General features: G+C 37.2%; 2 protein-coding genes across 2 annotated transcripts in view; one reads left to right on the top strand and one right to left on the bottom strand.

Moving 5' to 3' along the window:
- Positions 1-20,709, bottom strand: part of GASK1B (golgi associated kinase 1B) — a 106,225-nt gene that overhangs the window by 68,331 nt on the left and 17,185 nt on the right. The window lies entirely within an intron of this gene.
- TMEM144 (transmembrane protein 144) overlaps positions 9,882-20,709 on the top strand; it is a 31,328-nt gene continuing 20,500 nt past the window's right edge. The window contains exons 1-4 of the mRNA XM_019667494.1: positions 9,882-9,990; positions 12,276-12,398; positions 14,497-14,596; positions 16,173-16,253. Coding sequence (XP_019523039.1) covers positions 9,882-9,990; positions 12,276-12,398; positions 14,497-14,596; positions 16,173-16,253 — 413 coding nt within the window. The remainder of the gene's footprint in view (positions 9,991-12,275; positions 12,399-14,496; positions 14,597-16,172; positions 16,254-20,709) is intronic.

A 20,709-nucleotide genomic window follows, 5' to 3' on the forward strand; every position in this document is an offset into this window, starting at 1 on the left:
TTATTTTCTAATGCTAATGTTAATGTTACTGTTTTGAATTTTAAATTTTATTGCTTATTGCTGGATATAGGAAAACAATTCACTTTTATGGATTAACCTTGTATCTCGCAGCTGTGCTCTAATTGCTTATAAGTTCCAGGAGTTATTTTTGGAATTTGGGGGGGATTTACTATAAACAAAATCATATCATTTGTGAACTAAGACAGATTTATTACTTTGTTCCCAAACTGTATACGTTTTATTTCTTTTTCTCAATATACTACATTAGCTAGGGCTTCTAGTATGGTGTTGAAAATCAGTGGTGAGAGGGGCCATCTTTGTCTTGTTCCTGATCTTCGTTTCTCATCATTAAATATGATGTTAGCTGTAGCTTGCTGAGCATTTTTTAAATTATGAATGGGTGTTGGGTTTTGTCAAATACTTTTTCTGCATCAATTGATATGATTGTGTGGTTTTTCTTTTTTAGCCTGTTGATGTGATGGACTGTATTAATTAATTTTTGAGTGTTGTACCAGCCTTGTATACCTGGGATAAATCATACTTGGTCATTGAATACAATTCTTTTTACACAGTGTTGGCTTCTATTTGCTATATTTTGTTGAGGATTTTGGCATCTATGTTCAGGGGAGGATATTGGTCTGCAGGTTTATTTTCTTGTAATATCTTTATCTGGTTTTAGTATTAGGGTAATGCTGGCCTCATATAGAATGAGTTTGGAAGCGTTTTTATTCCTATTTTCTAGAAGAGATTATAGGCAATTGGCATAATTTTTCCTTCAATATTTGGTAGAAATCACCAGTGAATTCATCTAGTCCTGGTGCTTTCCATTTTAGAAGGCTATTACTATTGATTCAATTTCTTTAATATAGGCCTTTTCAGATTGTCTTTTCCTCCTTGGGTGAGTTTTGGCAGACTGTCTTTCAAGGGATTGGTTCATTTTTTCTAGGTTATCATATGTGTGAGCATACAGTTGTTTGTAACATTCCACTTTATTATTATTATTATTATTATTATTATTATTATTATTATTATTTAAGCTGAGCCATCCTGCCACCTGTTGGCAGCTCAGCAGCTACTCAGCTTGGACCAGGAATCGAACTGTTGTTGCTCAGAGCTCGCACTCTTGAGCGAGCTCTTAACCAACTGAGCCACTCGGCCGGCCCTCTATTATATTATTTTAATATCCATGGGATCTGTAGCTCTTTCATTTGTAATAACAATAATTAGGGTCTCCTTCCTTCCTTCCTTCTTTCCTTCCTTCCTTCCCTCCCTCCCTCCTTTTCTTCCTTGCTTTCCTCCTTTCTTCTTTTCTTCCCTACCTCCCTCTTTCCCTCTTCCCTCTCTCCTTCCTTTCTTTTCTTTCTCCCTTCCCTCCCCTCTTCTTTCTTTCTCTTTCTCTCTCTCTCTCTCTCTCTCTCTCTCTCTCTCTCTCTCTCTCTCTGCTATCCTAGCTAAAGGTATGTCAGTTTTATTGATCTTTTCAAATAAAACTGTTTCAGTTTCATTGTTTTTTCCCATTGATTTTCTATTTTCAATTTCCTTGATTTTTACTTTTATTATTTTGTTCCTCTGCTTCCTTTGGAATTAATTTGCTTTTCTGTTTCTATTTTCTTATATCAAAACTTAGATTATTGGTTTTAGAGCTTTCTTTTCTAAAATGTCATTTCTATGCTATAAATTTTTCTCTAAGCACTGATTTCACTGCATCTCATAAATTTGATAAGTAGTATTTTCATTTTCATTTACTTTGAAATGTATTTTGTTTTGAGAGCTCTTCTTTGATCCATGAGTTATTTAATGGTATGTTTTTAAGTTTCCAATATTTGGGGATTTTTCAGCTAACTTTCTGTTATTTCTAGTTTAATTTCATTGTGGTCAGAGAGCATACTTTATATGATGTGTATTCTTTTAAATTGGTTAAAATGTGTTTTATAACCCAGAATGTAGTCTATCTTGGCTAATGTTCTATTTGAGCTTGAGGAGAATGTTTAGTCACCTGTGGTTGGATGAAATATTATATAACTGACAATTAGATCCAGATGATGATGGTGCTAGTCAGTTGAGCAAGATCCCTACTGATTTTCTGCCTGCTAGATCTGTCAATTACTAACAGAGGGGTATTGAAGACTCCAACTATAATATGTTTGTGTCTCCTTCTCCTTCAGTTTTATCTGGTTTTGCCTCATACATTTTGACACTCTGTTATGAGGTGCATACCCAGGATAATAATGTTTTCTTGGAGAGTTGACCTCTTTATCATTACATAATGCCTCTCTTTTTCCCTGATGATATCCTTGTTCTAATACAAAGTCGGCTTTGCCTGAAATTAAAATATTAATAGCTATTCCAGCTTTATTTTTTTAGTGTTAGCATAATATATTGTTCTCCATCCCTTTTAATCTCTGTCTTTATAATTAAGTTGGATTTCTTATAAACAACAGGTAGTTGGGTTCTATATTTTATTCACTCTCATTTTTAATCTTTTAATCAGTATATTTAGACTATTCACACTTAAAGTGATTATTGATAGAGCGGATTACCATCGACCACATACTGATTTCCATTTGTTGCTCTTGTTTCTTTTTCTTTTCTTTTTTTTCTTTTTGGTTTCTCATCTTTTTCTGCTTTCTCTGGTTTTAAGTAATATTTTATATGATTCTATTTTCCCTCTTCTCTTAGCATGCCAATTATAATTCTTTTAAATTCTTTTTTTTTTCTTAGAAATTGCCCTTGAATGTTCAGGATACATTTACAGCTAATCCAAATCCACTTTCATTAACACTATACCTTTTCACAGGTAGTGCAGGTAATTTATAATAGACTGTTCCCAATTCCTTCCTCCTAGCCCTTATAACATTGCTGTCACTCATTTCATTTATCCATATGCTATAATCACCTAATACATTGTTGCTACTGCTATGTTGAAGTTATCTATTCGATCAATTAGGAAAAGAAATAATCCTTTTTTTAACCTTCATTTATTCCTTTCTAATGTTCTTCTTTTCTTCATGTACAACCAAGTTTCTGCTCTACATCATTTTCCTTCTCTGTGAAGAACTTCTTATAACATTTCTTCTAAGGCATGTCTACTGGTGAAAATTTACCTCAGTTTTTGTTTTCCTGAGAAAGTTTTATTTCCCCTTCCCTTTTAAAGGATAATTACACTGGATACAGAATTCTAAGTTGGTGGATTTTCTTTCAACACTCTAAATATTTCCCTTCTTCTTTCATGGTTTCCAAAGAGAAATCTGATATAATTCTTCTGCTTGCTCTTTTATAGGTAAAGTGTCTTTTTTCTTTCTGGTTTCTTTCAATATTTTTTCTCTGCTTGATTTTCTGAAATGTGAATATGATATGCCTATGCATAGGGTTTTGTTTTGTTTTTGTTTTTTTTTAATCCTGTTTGGTGTTCCTGTATCTGTGGTTTGGTACTTGTCATTAATTTTGGAAAATTCTCAGCCATTATTACTTCAAATATTTCTTCTTTTCCTTTCTCTGTGGTATTCCCACTACCTATTATGTTATATTTTTTGTAGATTTTCCATAGTTGTTGAATATTCTGTTTCTTTTATTTTAAATTCTGTGTTCTCTTTATATTTACATTTAGGAAGTTTTTATTGATATATCTTCAGCTTCACTGATTATTTTCTCAACTGTGAAAGGAAGTCTTCATTTCTGAGACAGTGTTTTTTGCTTTCTAGCATTTTCTTTTGATTCTTAGAGTTTTCATCTCTCTGCTTACATTACACATCTGCTCTTTCATGTTGTCCACATTTTCCAGTAGAGCTCTTAGCACATTAATTATAGATATTTTAAATTCCAAGTCTAATAATTCAAAAATCTCTACCATACCTACATCTACATCTGGTTCTGATACTTACTTTATCTCATCAGACTGCATCTTTCTTTTTTTTTTTTTTTTGCCTTTTAGTACAACTTGTAATTTTTTGTTGAAAGCCAGACATGATATATTGGATAATAAGAGCTGAAATAAACAGGCCTTTGGTGTGAGGTTTTATGTTTAGCTAGCCAGGCGTTCGGCTGTGTTTAGTGTTTTGCTCCGGCTGTAGGTGTCACAGGCTTCGATTTCCTTCCATGTCCTTTTGTCTCCTCTTTTGTCTTAGGGTTTTCTTAGAAACTCCTTAAACACTGTGTCTTGCAGCTCAATTGTAATCCACTATTATTATGCTGGAGCACTTTCACTGTGGTCATAAGGTATTGGGCAATTTTATGAATAAATCTCCATTTTTAGTAAGCTAGAATTCCTGGGCTATGACCTTCGGAAGAGCCTCTTAACCTTTTTTTTTTTCTCCCCCTCATGTGAAGGAGGCAGAAAATCTAGAAGGTGCTCAAGTTGTCTAATTGCTCTCCCTCTAGTGCTCTTGAAAACCTGCCTCCCTGATGGCCTCTAGCAGCTAGGTTATACAAGGGAAAGGTCATTTATCATGATTACTATGGGAGTTGGGGTCATGGGCTCTATTGATTGGTCAGAGTTAAGGCAGGGAGCCATTGATCATGGCTCCAGGTCCTGCTGTCAGTCATGGCATTGTTCAGTCCAGTTCCCAGGGGATGCAGACCATGGGGCTGTTCTGCTGTCATGAGTCTGGAGCTGAAACATAACTGAGGCCAAGGTGTTATGTTTGTTTGACTAAAACTTTATTCTAGTTTGAGGTTTGGTTATTGTACCTTGGTCATTGTTGATAGACCTGAAGCTTTATTCCTAAGTGAGTATGACATAGTCCAGAACCTAATGTCCTAGGGGCTTAATGATTAAAAGGAGCGGACCTACAGTATCTGAACCAGCAGGAGGATCTGGGGAAAGAATGCAAGTGAGTCATAGTTCTGCAGGCTAAACAAAGCGAGCTTGGATTAAAGCAGAATGCATGCTAAAGAAATGAAGTTCATGTGCGGTTACACTGTGACCTCAATTCCCTGGTAGATGTAAGAAGAATTGTTAATTTTCAATTTGTTTAGCTATTTTCTTATTGTAGTATCAGGAGTAATAGCCTCTGAGATCTTCAAATGTCAGAGCAAAAACCAGACGTCCTAATGATATTTTATACACATTCTATCTTTTGACCACATAAAAGGGTGAGGTACACAGATCTTATAATTGACATTTTACATACAAGAACACTGAGGTGAAACTAACCTGCACCTTCTAGTACCTGCCAAGACTCTTCCAATACACACCTTTGTTTAGGCATTCATGCAGATGAAACAATTTGAAAGAAAAATTTTAGTTTAAGCAGAGGTTCATCCATGTGTGGGCTGGCTCTGTGGCACGATATAAAAAGCACTGGACTGGAATATTCCATAATAAATGTCCTCAAGCCAGATTCAGCCCCAAACTCACTTTTAGATTTCAGGGAATTCACAACAATGGGCGTCTCCATTTCTCAATGTGAATCGGAAGCAAGAACAAATCACAAGACCATTGCAGTCTCTTGCCATCATAAAGTGAAATAGTTCTAGGTTGTATTTAGGCCCTATGTTTCTGGAAGAGAGAGAGAGGGCTTGTGTGTTGTGTGTATCTGAGTATGTACAAAAGGGGGACTTCAAATTTTTTTCTGAACTGCTTACTCCTTCCCTTAACTGAAAAGCTTAGCTTCTTTAGTTCTTTAAATGACATAACACTGTACCTTTTCATCTGCTTATCATACACTATAGTTGATGAATGTGAGTAATGTTTAAAGCAGGACTTCCTTCCAGGCCACCTCATTTTTGGACCATGCTTATGTGTTCTCCTTCCTTTATCTCCACAACCATTACCAACCACTGGTTGTTCATATCTGTGTCACTTGCTCTTCTGGAATCAACATGGAGGTTGGACTGTAGAGCTCACTGCTTGCATTCCCAGAGATAACGATCTAGAACAGCTATGTTCAACAGAAATGTCTGCAATGACGGAAATGTCCTAGAATCTGCACGTGTGGCAGCTGAGCACTTGGAAAGTGTCCAGTACAACTGAACTACTGAATTTTTAATTCTAATATAAATTTAAATAGCCAAATGCTACATATCAGATAGTGAGAAACAAGAACAATGCTTTTCAAAATCTAAGTCAAGATGTCAACAAACTGCATTTTAACCCACTCCCCCTGGTAATTCTTACCATCAATATAATTTGACAACTATTGATCTAAAATGTGATTCTCAAGACTGGCTTCACATTAGGATCACCTGGAGGAGGTTTTAAAAGTAAATGATTCTTGAGCCACCTCTAAGAGATTTTATTTCAATTTGGTCTGGTGTGGGGCCCAGGTTTCAGTATTTAAAAAACAGAATGGAAAACCTCCCCCCAGAGATTGTAATGTGCAATCAAGTTTGAGAAGCCTAGAACATATGTTCTCAAGTGGCACTCACTACATATTAGATGAATTACAGATAACTGGTCTGGTGCATTCATAAAGGATTAGTGCTTACAAGTGAAATCTTGTGATGTCACCAGAGGCATTGGTGACATCAGTGGTTCAGATGAATTTCTTGATGCTCGGTGAAAAAAAAAATCAGCTTTAGATAATCTGTTACAACAGTGTGAATTCCTCAGCCTTTAGTTTTATCCACAACTAGTATAACTAATACCTACTTCTGTGATATTTAGAGAGAAGGACATGCTCAGAGTTCCCTAAACATCACCTCTCCAATACACAAAAGCCTCTCTAGCTCACTGGTAGGCTGACAGGCGGCCTGAGAATTCCTCACCAGTGCATATAAGCCACATGCTATGCACAACGGCTGAAGGATGGCTTTCCCCAACTGCTGCACTTAGGGAAGGCCTTAGCGTCTCTTTTCCTAAGGCCCTCCCTTCTCCCCTGGCCAAGTGCATAGATTAGTGTCATGGCAGAACGTAAAGGCTGGCTAGGCGCCTGGTGGTGGAAGGAGTTAGACCAGAGCAGGCGCCGCACCAGCAGTGCAGTGTAGGCGGATCGCATGGGTGCTGAGCAGGTGCGAGCTTCAGCCGCCAGCCCTGAGCGCAGTGAGTACAGCAAGTCAAAAGAAACGCAAGTTGCTTAGCAGGGGAGTCTCTCATGATTTTTCAAAACGTGCTCATGATTAAAAAGAAAAATTAAGGCTCAGAATAAGTACATTCAAGCATTGCTAATTTTAGCCAAGACACTGGCAGAGCCTGCCAGGGGATTTGAGGAAATTAACACGAAATTAAAAGTGAAATCTTATTTCAAGTGGAACGAGCAGTATAGATTAGAAAAGAGCAAATACCAACAGAATAGAAGTTTCAATTGCTAGGAGAAATTTAGAGGAAAAGTATTTACTAATAAATGAAACAAAAGCACTGGAACAAAAATGAATAAATACAGCTTAGTAAAGTATCCGTGGACAGTTAAAAGTAAACATTAGAAAACGGCTTTAATCTAAAGTATATTAAATTAATTTAAAGTTTATGTAAAAGTAGTTTGAGATTTGTTAACTCAACAGATTTGCACTCAGAAGAAATGAGAATATATGTGCTAAAGTGATATTGTTTTTCTTTTCCACAAAAATGTCATTGATTTAGAAAGAGGTAGCCTCTTCCTTAAAGATAGTAAAGATTGCCAACCCACGCTAAAGTAACATCACATGCTTTCTGAAGTGTGCCAGAGCTGTAGGCAATAAACTTCCTTTATTTGCATATTTATTGCAGGAAATAACTTTAAGTGAAGTAACACTAATTAATGTTCATTCAGCCGTCAAAATGCAGTTCTTACACTCTGATTAGTGCTTCAAATTAATCTTTCAATGGGGTGAAATCTGGGAGGTTTAAGGCTGTCAATAATCTTTAAGAGAGCCATCTTTTCACTAATATAATTCGCCACTTTTGAAGGTTAGGCATTCTCTTATCAATGGGCTTATAAAGGTTTTGTTTCTTTGCTTTGCTTATTTTAATTAAAATGAGCGGGGGGGGGGGATTGGTTTCTTAGCTAGCACATAATTGTGTCTCTTTTTAGTCCTGTAATATCCTTCCCAGACATCTCCTAATCCTGTGACCTATTGCAACTGTGTTATATTAGCAACAATCCACCTATGTGCTTGACCCTTGAGTAATAGCCCATGTAAGCCACTGCAGGGCTAAAACTGTCTTGTCACCTAAAGTAAAACTATTATTATTTTATTGTAATAGTGTTACTATGTCAGTGTTTAAATATGATTCAGTATCTCTTCTTCAGTTTCATCCCCATGGAGGATACAGTTTTACCAGCAGTGTTTTGTTGTTGTTTTGTTTTGTTTTTTAAGAAAGCACAGACAATTTCAAATAGATATTTTTCTTACTAAAATTAATTCAGCCATTTTGAAGTTATTCTTAGTTTCAGTTAAATTATCATAATAATGCCAAAGAATATATATTATAGGTAGTTGTATATTTAATATTCTCAGTAATACATAAGGAATGTGGAAAATACATGGGAAAATTGAAACACCTTTTAAGTAAATGTTTATCATTGTAAAATAACAAGGAAAGGTGATTTCAGATGTATATTCAATATGTATCCACAAGAAGTTATCATTCTAACATTAAATTTGGAAGAAAGAAAAGACTGGGTTATCCTCAGTTCCATTTCAGAGGGCTTACAGGGTGAAGTGGACCAAAGGTCAACATGCAAAATATGAATTCAAGATGGCATTGTGGGAAGACCCTGGTTACCTCCTGTGGCAAAATGACTCCTTTGAGTTATTTTTTTCTCATGTAGCTTACACAACTAAAAAGGTGACTTGTGTTCAGTAGGCTTTTCCAGATGTTTTTTTATTAAAAATGTCTGGTTCTTGACTATTTGTGGTTTGGGGGGGTCTTTTCTTTATAGGAGAGCCAAAACTTTTTAATAAGCTTAGCGATGTTGTCCAACAGAACGTCCTGCAATGATGGAAAATGTTCCATATCTACACTGTCCAGTGTGGTAGCTACTGGCTTTATGTGGCTATTGAGCACTTGAGATGTGGTGAGTGTGGCTGAGGAACTGAATTTCTTTTTCTCTTGGTTAGTTTTAATAAATTTAAATGAAAATCTCATTATCCATAAGTGGCCACCAGATGTAAGGATAGCTGAGTAGCTGTCTCACGTTGTCCTGCTGGCTGCCTGATAGCACTGTGCAATGCACCATGGCTGAACTTGGATTCTAGGAGATACCTGAAGAGATTCTTCAAGAATCTAAATCTTGAAGAGATTTCGGAGATTCTTGAAGAGATCTTTAAGAGATTCTTCTATCTGTTCAGTTTTTTAAAAAGTCATAAAGATTCAGGTTTTTATGAACTATTTAAACTAATCCATACTGTGGGGCTTACTACTGATGAAGAAAAGTGCATTCACTTCTAGGGGATCCTGGGTGTGTAACAGCAATTCAACCTAAATGTGCCGATAAACTCATACCGGAAATATTTAAAACAAACGCTTTTGCTTAGAAGGCACTGGTAGTTCTGAAAGTCTTCGCAAATGCTCCCTCATTTGATTGTCACATAAACCAACTGAGACAAACAGACTCCTGGTCCACAAATCTTTTCATTATACCTGTCTGCCTACACAGGAGAATTTTTTTATAATATAATTAAAACTGTATCCAGATCTTGGATGAAGTTAGGCCTTCAAGCTCTGAAGATATTTTATTTTAACTGTACGTTAGTGATCAAAAAGGGGCTTTTTGAAAAGAAAAAATGAATGAATGAACATGGAATATGAACATAATACCTAATTCCATAATGCCCTAACACTTTATCTGGAAGGAGGAATCTTAGAAGGCTTTTGAAAAACTCAGTATCATATATGAATCAAAGCTTGTTCACAGATTCATAACTTCTTCATTGTTGCATTTTTATTTCTTTTATTTCAGAAGCTCTTGAAAAGTACCTCAAGTCTAAAGTGAACTAGCTCACTCTCAGGCGCCACTGGAACCATGAGCAACAATGGGACGGACCTAACCACTGGTTTCATCTCCTCTTCTCTAGCCATCCTTTTGTTTGGCTCAAACTATGTACCACTTAAAAAATATGAGACTGGTGATGGTAATTATTTTTCCTTCATTGTTAACCTTAAGTTATTTTTAAATATAAAGTTCTCTTTTGGGGTCTTTTAAAAATGATGGTTACAAAAGTAAATCTTGTTGAACCAAATGAATAGACCTTAAAATAAATCATTTGATAATGCCCACACCAGTTTATCAGAGAGTTAGTCAGTATAAGATAACCTTAAGATCATGTTTCATGGTAAAGCTAAGATGGATACTGTTAGCAAATGTTTTTTGTCATATCTCTTATGTTCACAAAAGAAGGAACCTAGTCCATTCTAATAGCACTTGTTTCACAAATACATAATGTCCAACACAATTGATATAACAGCGAACAATTTGATCACAACACGAACTTTGTGTTTGCTTATGTGCCACTTTGACTCTCATAAAACACTAAGTGAACACAGTCAATTGCACCCAGGTGGGTAAAGATGCATAGTAATACCCGAAATGCATTCAGACATACCCCTCAAACAACGACCAGCTCCCTCAGCACCATGCCCATCCTCATCTGGTGTTCGAACCCTCATCCACCAACTTCACAATAGCTCACATGCTGGAATACTTCCAATGCCCACTTCCATAAAGCAAGCTTCAGGTCTTCTTCAAGTTAAAGCGCCATATCTATTGTTGCATTTGTGAATTTCTTAACCATTTAACCAATCTAAAACTGTGCTATCATTTTTATTTGGTTCCTATCTTTTCTTTTTCCTAATACACTGCTGAAGAAGTTTTTGTGCTGTGCCTTAGCCCCATTTCCCCCATAAGCTCTATGAAACATTGTTATTGCATGATTTTGCACAATGCAGTGAATTTTAGGAACATCATGTCACTGGCTGTAACATGAATTTTAGGGAAGATGCAACAATTGTTTTTATCTCCCTGCCTTTCATATTAAAGCCAGAAGAAGGAATTGGGGATGTTATGGTGAACATCTGTTGGCAAACAGTTGCATTATCTCCCCAATTTCTTATGTTTTGATACAACTTAGACAATCAAATTACAAATCTTTCACCTCCAGAGTCTTTCTTTTCCTGTGCAGTTAGGACAGGAATGGAAACTACTAAAAGAAGAACCAAAATCATGCTAAAGAGTAGAGGACCTTGCTTTTAGGTGTTTCACAACAACTGTGTAATCCTGGGCAAGTCTCATCAGCTGCTTTGTTCTCAGATTCTCGTTTATAAAATGAAGAACTTGTAAAATGAAGCTCCCTTTCATCTTTATGATCCTACTTCTTTGTCTTAGAGGTTAATAGCCATTTTACTCCCTCTCCTCCACAGAAATAGGTAAAAATCTTCCAAAGTTAGAGTCAGAAGTGCTACATGGCGTTATAACTGCCTTAGTATTTCTTCCAAAGCTGACTTTTTTCTTTGCCCTTTTGATCCCTAAACCCTTGGTGGTGCAGAGGCACAAAGGTACAGCTATACCTCACATCACCATGCTTTGGCCAATGGCAATCCAGAGCATAGAAAGGAGAGTAGCCCTGACCTAGAAGGAAAATTCTCAGATTTGAAATGTCTGCCTCATCAGACATTCATCTCTAAATGTATGAGGTCTACATCTGACCATAAATGACTTTATACCAGGGATGCCAAAAAAATGTGTACATTTTAAGAGATGCTAACTACATATCACTTTTCGAAGTTGAATTGAATTACAGTAGGAATGTGTAGTACGACGTTCACTCAAAAGATGGTGTGAATCAAATGAACGCTAGTGTCATTCATTGTATTACAATTTTAATGCAGTTCCCTCCTTTCTTGAAATGCATATACATCTTTTTGGCACCCTCTGTAGTGATCCTGAAAGTGGCATAAATGATCCCTAAAGGTTTAAATCAACGTTGTGCTCTTCTGAAGTTCTTAACGCCATGTTTTTGGGGAGAGACAGAACTAGGTGTGGCATCTGAATAAAAATAAAGAGATTTAGTCTTGCCAACACACTTTAGAAGAAAATCTTTGATTTGTCTAATTGGTGGGAAAAAATGTTAAGCAGGAAAGCACTATACGTAGCAGGCTTTAGAGTCATACAACTTGTATTTAAATTCCAGTTTTATGAACTGGTAGCTGATTGGGCAAATTGCTTCATCTCAGAGTCATTTCCTTTATGTTTGAACTAGGGTTAATTATGATAGACAGTAATTGTAAGAATTATATTAAATATGCAAAGGCATTCAATACATGGTGGCCATTCTTATCATAATATCTCATTGAAATTCCTAAACGTATTAATTTACTCAAATCAGTTTGAACTACTGACACCAATTTCTTTCATTGCCAGGGATGTTTCTCCAGTGGGTACTTTGTGCTGCAGTATGGCTGGTTGCTTTGTTGGCCAATCTGATATTACGCTGCCCTAAGTTTTGGCCTTTTGCAATGGTTGGGGGCTGCATTTGGGCAACAGGTAGTATATGATATAATGTATCATTTAGTACTCAATTTATATTGAGTACTATATTGATTTTTTGTTTGTTGAGTACTATGTTGATATAAATCAACAATTTATATTGAGTACTATATTGAGATCATAAAATAATCAATTTATATTATGATCAAAATAACCCTGGTTCATAATAGGAAAGAACACAAACAGTAATTCTGAATAATCCTTAGTTGTAGATATTAGAAATTGACAATTTAGTTTCTTTCATTGAGATACTCCATAAATATTTTTGGTGCATGTCCTGACTCTTCCCTTTTATTGATTTTTTTTTTTAGTCCTTGATAGAAAATTATAGCAAATAAAACGTTCCAATTGCTCACTATCTATTCAAGCATAACTCTCATATGTGTCTTAAGTGCTCTGGCCTTTCTTTCTCTAGCATGTTTATCAGAAAATATTTAGTAAATAGTAGTCTCAACTACTATCATTTTTTTAGGATTTTTCTTTAAAAGTGAGCACAGATACATTATCATTTCAAAGCACTGGCAGAAAAACAAAAGCAAACAAAAACCTTCCCTCCGCTGCCTTATCAATACCTAAAATTATATAACTAGAATTTATGCCTTTGCTTGGACAATCACAAATGTTTTCCTTGCATTAATATAAGTACACTCCAGGACAGCTTTCTTCTCTTTAGCAAAGAAAAGTCCAAGTATCAAGGGTCTTTAGAGGTAATTTGATTAAAAGCAAATACATTTTCAAATGTTGAAAATTTATTGATCCCACTTAATTTGAATCTCGCAGAATAAATGATTTAGTGCAGTTCATGAATTGGAGGACAAAAGAGCTAATGTTTACATTCCCACTAGAATTTATAATTCTAATTGAAATTATAATACCTCACTTATACCTTACTGTGATTATGCTTATCATGTCTGATTGAGCTAGGGGAACAGAGAAAGCATCTGTTCCTGCAGATCTTAATAACCACCTGTAGTATTTATATTGACCCAGAAGGTACCACTGGGAGTCAGTGGGGGAAGGGCCTATTTTGAGATATGCTGCAGATGTAGTTCCTATAGGTCAAAGTAACTGATTGGATATGTAGAGTAGAGAAAAGGGAGGAGTCAATAATGACACAGGGGTTTTGGCATAGGTGATTAGGAAGATGGTGGTATAAGGAAAATAGGGAAAAGAACATGTTTGAAAAGAAAAATCATGAGTTCAGAGTTCAGCCTGGGACCTTCCATGTTTGAAGGTCCTGATGTTTCTACAGTGGGGGGACATCTGGTTGGAGGGCTCTTATTGGCATCTTGAAACATAGCACTCAGCTGCGGAGAAGGTCCAGGCTAGACCTGTATCATTGGGAGCATGTGTCTATAGCTAATAGCTGAAATCATGAAATTATTATAGTCAAGTACCAAAGAACAATAGACCAAGAGGAGGAATGTGTTCTACAGAAACACTAGTGGGCACCTAAATCCGGAAGATGTGATGAGAAAGAGCGGCCAGAGAAAGAGCTGAAAAGAGGAACAGGAGGGAATCAGGAGACGAGGGCGTCTCAGAAGGCAGGAGAGGAAAGCTTTCAAGGGGAGATCTATGGACTGAGGCCAGGGTGCTGAGGGGCTAAGAACTATAAAAAGTGATCATGGTTTGGGCCCTAAGTGACCTCAAAAGCACAAAGCAGTGAAAGCAGGAATCCAGAACACAGGTCAGCGCGTTGGAGTCTGGGGTCATAATGGGCCAAAGACATCTACCTGTGGTTGGCTCTGGCTCGCGTCTAAGAGGGTCACTATTAATTTATTAATGGCCACTACAACATGTCAGACAGAGATCAGAGGCCTGCGTTAAGGATGAAGAACACTGGTATAGTTAGGCAGGAAGCCAACTCAACTTTTTCTTGTAGGATTTTGCACTAAGCCTGGTTCTTCGAGCAATCATAATCATGAGTTTAATGCCCACCAAAATGTGGTTATTTTAAAAACGAAGGACATGTGCTTTACTAAATTGGCCAAAATCCCATAAACTTCAGTTGAAGTTTAAATAAAAATTCATTCAATTTATAATGTATTTTCTGTGTTGGAAATAATTCCTTTCTTCTGTTATGTTACATCCACAGGGAACATTGCTGTTGTCCCAATTATCAAAACCATTGGTTTAGGCCTTGGACTCTTAATCTGGGGATCCTTTAACTCCTTAACTGGCTGGGCAAGCTCAAGGTAACACAAAGCGAACTGTTTCAACTACGATTCTCTGTGCTCATACTTGCTGTAAGGCAAGAGCTAGGGACTGGGCTACCTGAGAGGAATAACATACGGCTCTTACACTCTCAGAGAGTACAGCTGGTAAGGCATACACATAAGTTATGCTACCTTTAATTATTATTTACCGTAAGTTCTAAAGAAGTGATCTAGATATCTGATCAAGATATAGGAAAGAATTCTCTCTAGGGAATCACAGGAGGGATAGAAAAAGGGAACTGATGTTTATCTTCCCATTTGATCCTGTGACAATTTGTTGGACATGTGTTATACACGTCATTCTTACCTCCTTTTCACAAACGTGAGGTCCACACTATCTGCTAAGAGAGCTGATACACAAAAGTAACTTGATGAAGGTCGCAGAGCCAGGGTTCAAGCCCTGATCTTCTAGCTCTAAAATGCATATCCTGCCCTCTAGAGTCTGGGCCAGGGACGGCAAACTAGGACCCAGCCCCTCAGCCACTTTTGTATATAAAGTGCTCTTGGAACACAGCCAAACCCATCCATTCGGGTTTTACACTACAGTGGCAAAGTTGAGCAGTTAGTTGAAAGAGACCATCTGGCCCACGAAGCCTAAAATATTTACTCTCTGCCCCTTTAAGGAAGAGTTGACAATCTCAACTCTAGAGCTGGGCTGTCTAGTAGAATCACCACAAGTCACCTGTCGACATTTATATTTAAATTTAAATTATAATTAAAATTAAACACTCAGTTCCCCACATGTCCTAGCCACGTTGCAAGTGCTCAGCTGCCACATCTGGCTACCAGCTACCCTATTGCACAGGCAGCTGCAGAACGGCGCCCTCCACACACGCAGCTCTATTGGACTGCACTGCCCTTGGCCAGCATCAAGAGTAACATTCAAGTAGAGGTTGGGGAAATGAACGAAAGGGAGGATATTACTCTTACCTTACTTTTTGGGCTCCTCTTCCTACTTAAAGCACTCCAAAAGCCTCAATAATAGCAAAACCAACTAACCTCCAATACATTCCTTCCTGCCATTCCCCCATTCCGCACCCTGCTCTTTATGTGTGCTATTTCCTTTTCCTTTTACCTGTGCCTCCTTTTCTCTTGCCCCTGGATGGCTCACAGCGGTCATGATCATTACAATGTCAAGGCATGAAAATAAAAGGAATTTAAGGTGATGCCAAAGACCAGGGGGCCTTTAACCAAGCAGTTATTTAAAAGTCAATTTCAAATATATAAAAATGCAACCAACTAATTAGCAATTAGCCACTTAAACCTGTTTTTTCTCCCTTCTTCCTTAGTCTTAGTAAGAAAGGGACACTCACAAGAAATTTTACATATGCTAACTCATTTAACCTTTGTAAGAAACCTGTAAAGTACATATAGTTACCTCCATTTTAAACACGGGAAATTGAGGCACGGTGACAATAGTTAACTTCTCCACGTCACAGTAAGTGAGGGATTTAGGACTGGTACCCAGGAATCTGACCTTGAGTTCATGCCCTCAAACATTATGATGAACACGTTTTCAACAGTATCGACTTGGATGTGACTTTGTCGTTTCCAGGTTTGGCTGGTTTGGAATGGATGCAGAAGAAGTATCAAAACCGCTGCTAAATTACTTTGGAGCTGGGCTCTCAGTAGTAAGGTACACAGCCATTTCTAATGATTCAGCTAGTTTTCTTAACATTTAGACTGCTTTTTAAAGATCCTGATGTGTTTACATTTTTTTAAACCCACATATCATAAAATTTACCTGATTTTGCTTCAGATTCTTCATTTATATGGACAGACCTGGGCTTAGAAGACTAAAAGTGCCAGCTCTGGGGTGAGGAGCCCAAGCTGCAGGTCTCAACACCTGTGAGACCCTGGAGAAATGGTTTAGCTCATTTGAAGCTCATTTCATTATCTGTAATATTTAGAAAATCATAATACAAGGCTCATAAATTATAATTACATAGCACATTAAAGTATTTTGCAAACTAAAAAAAGTCATGTAAGTAAATGTGCTTGCTGCCCGATGCCCCTGGAATAGCTATTGATTCTCTCTTATTATTACACACTCTTTGCCACCCAGTTTCCACTTTTCTGTCGTCTCATTCAACTCTTAACCCAGTTAAATAACCAGTCTCTCACTTATGAAAACACACACTCATTTAAATACCTATTTTTGGATGTGTCTGTGTCTAGTTGTGTGCACTACATCAATGAGGATAAAAATGACTTTCAATCTCTATATGTCAGTGTTCAGTCAATATAACTTTAACAGAAATTAGGTCACCTTAAATCCAGTCCCCTTTTCTCTCTAGATTTCATTTATATTCCCTGTCCATGCTTCTCAAAATGGATAGCACTGCCTGGAAAGATTTTAGTACTTTTTTATTCTTCGGGGAAAGAACACTATATTTCTCTTCCTCCTGCAATGATAGCTTTTCCCTAGTCACATTAGGAACAATCTCTTTGTCATTGAAATGTTGCCTTAGAGAGTGGTTCCAGGCCAATTGGAGAAGAAATAACATAGATTATTCTAAAATAGCAGATTCCTGACATTTTTGGTTAGAGGCAATTTTATGTATTTTGTACAATTCACGGAGCATTCTAGCTTTAAATAGCTCTGCGAAAACAATTTCTTTATACCCAAAAATTGTAATGTAGCATGCCTGAGTTTTGACTTAATAGTAATTCAAAGCCATCAGGTGTTGTTTTTCTCCTATTTCTTCTTCCTTTAGAGAGTGTACATTCTCTAACATTACAAGTTATTCATATCCTACCACTTCTACTTTGGGCAAATCACCTAATTCTCCAACCTTGATTCCTTCATCTGGAGATAATTATACCAGCCTCAGAAGATATCTTGAGGGTTAAATCAAATAAAACATGTTAAGTGCTTTGTCATAGTGCTAAGCATATGGCTAATGTTCTATATGTTGGATAATTTTCTTTATACCTATCGTTTTTGTTAATAACTATTGGGTTGTTGGAAAAGTAATGACATATTTTTTCAATGTTTTCCATTGCAAAACTGCATCATGACTTTTCTGAAACCCGATATTTCATGTGCAATGACTGTATTCCCTTCAGGTATGTGTTGCCCAGCTCCATGGTAACCTAGTCAGGGCACCTGGGAAATCACGCAGCTTGGTTTGGAGCTTGGTTTGTGGCAGGGATACGCAACGGTCTCTTCCTGGAGTGCATCCCAGGTCCCTTTTATGATTCTTTACTGAGAAGAATTTCTGGAACCTTTCATTTCATTATTTTAACTCAGTTAAATCAGTGTGTTCTGAAGGGCATTCATTGAATAAGCTTGGAGTTTTATTTACAATCAATATAAGGAAACTTGGAATATAGTTACATTGGTTTATGATGCTACTTTTCTTTTTAAAATTGAAATAATTGCTCCTATCCTCTGTACAATCCAGTGTTTAAAGAACTGGGTAGATCATTTCTAGCCTTACATTTTTTCTCTCTATGATATCTAAGGTAAGTATCAGTCAGCCCCTGCAACCAAAACTGCTCTAGGTATTTTAAACAGCAGGAGATTGAACACAAGGAATTGTGGACAAAAGTGTTATAAGGCCCAGTGGAACAAAAGGAGGAAGGTGGCACTGTCCTACACCCTGGAGCCCATGCTTTGGCTGGCACTGCTGGAGCAGTTGCTTCTGCCCCAGTGACCGAGTGACCGAGTGACCACTGCTGCTGAAATTGCTAGAACCATCACCAAAACAAATTGGTCTCTCCCACCTTTTAATGTCATGCATATGCCTCCCATTGGCAATACCTAGCTGCCAATACAGTTTGAGAAGATGTAGTTTTCAGTTTCTAAGTCCCATGGTTCAGGAAGTGGAGCTGACACCAAGAAACGATGTCCAGGACACTCTCTTAAACATGCTTTAAGGAGATCCAGGAGTCAGAGTTCATCAAAAGGCTCTGGGCTTTCCTTGAGCCTGCTCTCCATTCTTTTGTCTTCTCACTTAACTTGCTTTCTCTGGACAGTTGCATGGTGAAGAAACCCAAATCTTTGTTTCTAGCCATTACTTTTTGTCAGAATCATGGTCCGTACATCTAACCATGGTCCAGGCTAGACATCTCTGCATAGAGTCCCCCAGGCGTCTCCCACTCAGCCTGAGGTGAAATAACATGCGGGTGGGTAACCTGCTGGGACAGGCACATGGTCAGCGCTCTATAAACACTAGTTCCCTTTTCTTTGCCTTCCACATTTCCTAATCAAATTACTTTTCTTTTTCTACCCTTCCCTGCAAACCAACTCCTCTTCCTGCATTCCCCTTTCCACAGGGGTATTAGCCATAGTTATTCAAATTCAGAACCTCAGTCATTTTGAATTTTTTTTTCTTTTGTACACCACCTTATCTAATCCTGTAAAATCCTTTCTGAATATTTCACAACTTCTTGTCCTTCCCTTGAGTCCCTTACTCACCTGAATACAATTATAAAAATCTCCCATCTAATTTCCCTAGTTCCAGTCTTTCCTTTTCCATAATGACTTGCTTGCATCTGCTATCAAATCAGGCCATCATTCTTCTACTTATGAACCTCTGAAGGCTACCCATTCAATTCAGAATAAATTTGTCTCCATCTGGCATATCCTCCACAGTGATAGATTCAACCTTTCTTCCTGGCACATCCTTCTCCCTGTATAGTTGTCCCTCGGTATCAGAGGGGGATTGCCTCCCAGACCCCCTCACAAATATCAAAATCCGTGGATGCTCAAGTCATAACCCAGACTCTTTCCTCCGCCCAAAAGGCCCTTTCCTCAGCCTCCTTGGCCACCCGTAAATATCAGTTGAGATTTTCCAACTTATGTGATGTTCCCTCAGTTTCCTTCTTCTTAATTGGAATGAATCACTTCAAAACTTCCATTGCATTTTGTATTTCTTCTGTTATTGAAATTCTCAGAATCTGTTTTGTATTATTCACATGACATTCTTTAGCCTTGAACTATGACATCTGAAGGACAAACCCCATCTCACCCACCATCACCATCAGACTTTGCTACACAGTGCTTGATACATAATAGATACTCAATAAATGCTTGCTGAATTCAGTTGTCAGTGTAAACACACACGCGCGCACGCGCACACACACACACACACACACACAAGTTTTACTAATAGTAATATATATAGGTAGGTTGCAAATCTAGCGCAACTGGAAAGGTTGAAAATGTAGAGAAACACTCTTGGGTATAACCCTGGGAGGTTTTTTTTGGTTTTTGTTTGTTTGTTGGTTGGTTTGTTTTAAGTTCCCCATGCTATTGACAGCATTCATAGATTCTTATCATGGAACTTTGTGTTGCAAACACTTTAAGTTCTTTAAGTCTGTAGCCCAAAAGACTTTGTGATCTATTTGGTTTTATGTTCATATACATAAGATAAATCTAATGACCTTGTTCTAACTCAGTGCCACTGCACTCCGTCTTGACCTAATTGAGTTATGGGATTCTTCTTTCTGACTTACCTATTTTGTGACTAGCGCTAGTCACACACACTCAAAACCACTGGTTTCTTAGTCTTAATTTCTTTCTCATGTTCAGCACCTCTCTCTCTCTCATCTAATTTATAGTGAAGGCTCTCTATTGACTAACAGGTTTTGAGATTTACCATGTACCAAAAAGTAGACTGAGAATTGTGTATGCATTATTATTTAATTCTCACCTCAGCTCTGTAAAGTGGATATATCCCCAATTTTTTAAATGAAAAAAGTTGAGGCTCAGAGAGGTTACGTGATTTGTTGGAGGGTCATATAGTTGTTTGAGAAAACACTCAACAGGGACTTTTATCTGTATCCTTCAAGTATTTCTAACATATCATCCTGTATCATTATTAGAGAAACACACTGATCTATACAAAGTAAAGGGTTTTCATTGTAACTTTGAGAAGAAAATGCAACCGCATTGTCTAATATTAAGTTTTGCAAATTCCCATATATATAGGCACACATCATACATATTTAACTAATTAAGATATACCTATATAATTAGATTTTATACATTAAATTTTACTGAATGGTAAGTGCTTTAAGGACCTTGAAGGAGAGATACGATGCAGTTCCTATCTTCTACTGAATTGGAAAGTCTTTTTTTTTTT

This window comes from Hipposideros armiger, unplaced genomic scaffold, assembly GCF_001890085.2.
Source record: "Hipposideros armiger isolate ML-2016 unplaced genomic scaffold, ASM189008v1 scaffold_498, whole genome shotgun sequence".
NCBI classification, from domain to species: Eukaryota; Metazoa; Chordata; class Mammalia; order Chiroptera; family Hipposideridae; genus Hipposideros; species Hipposideros armiger.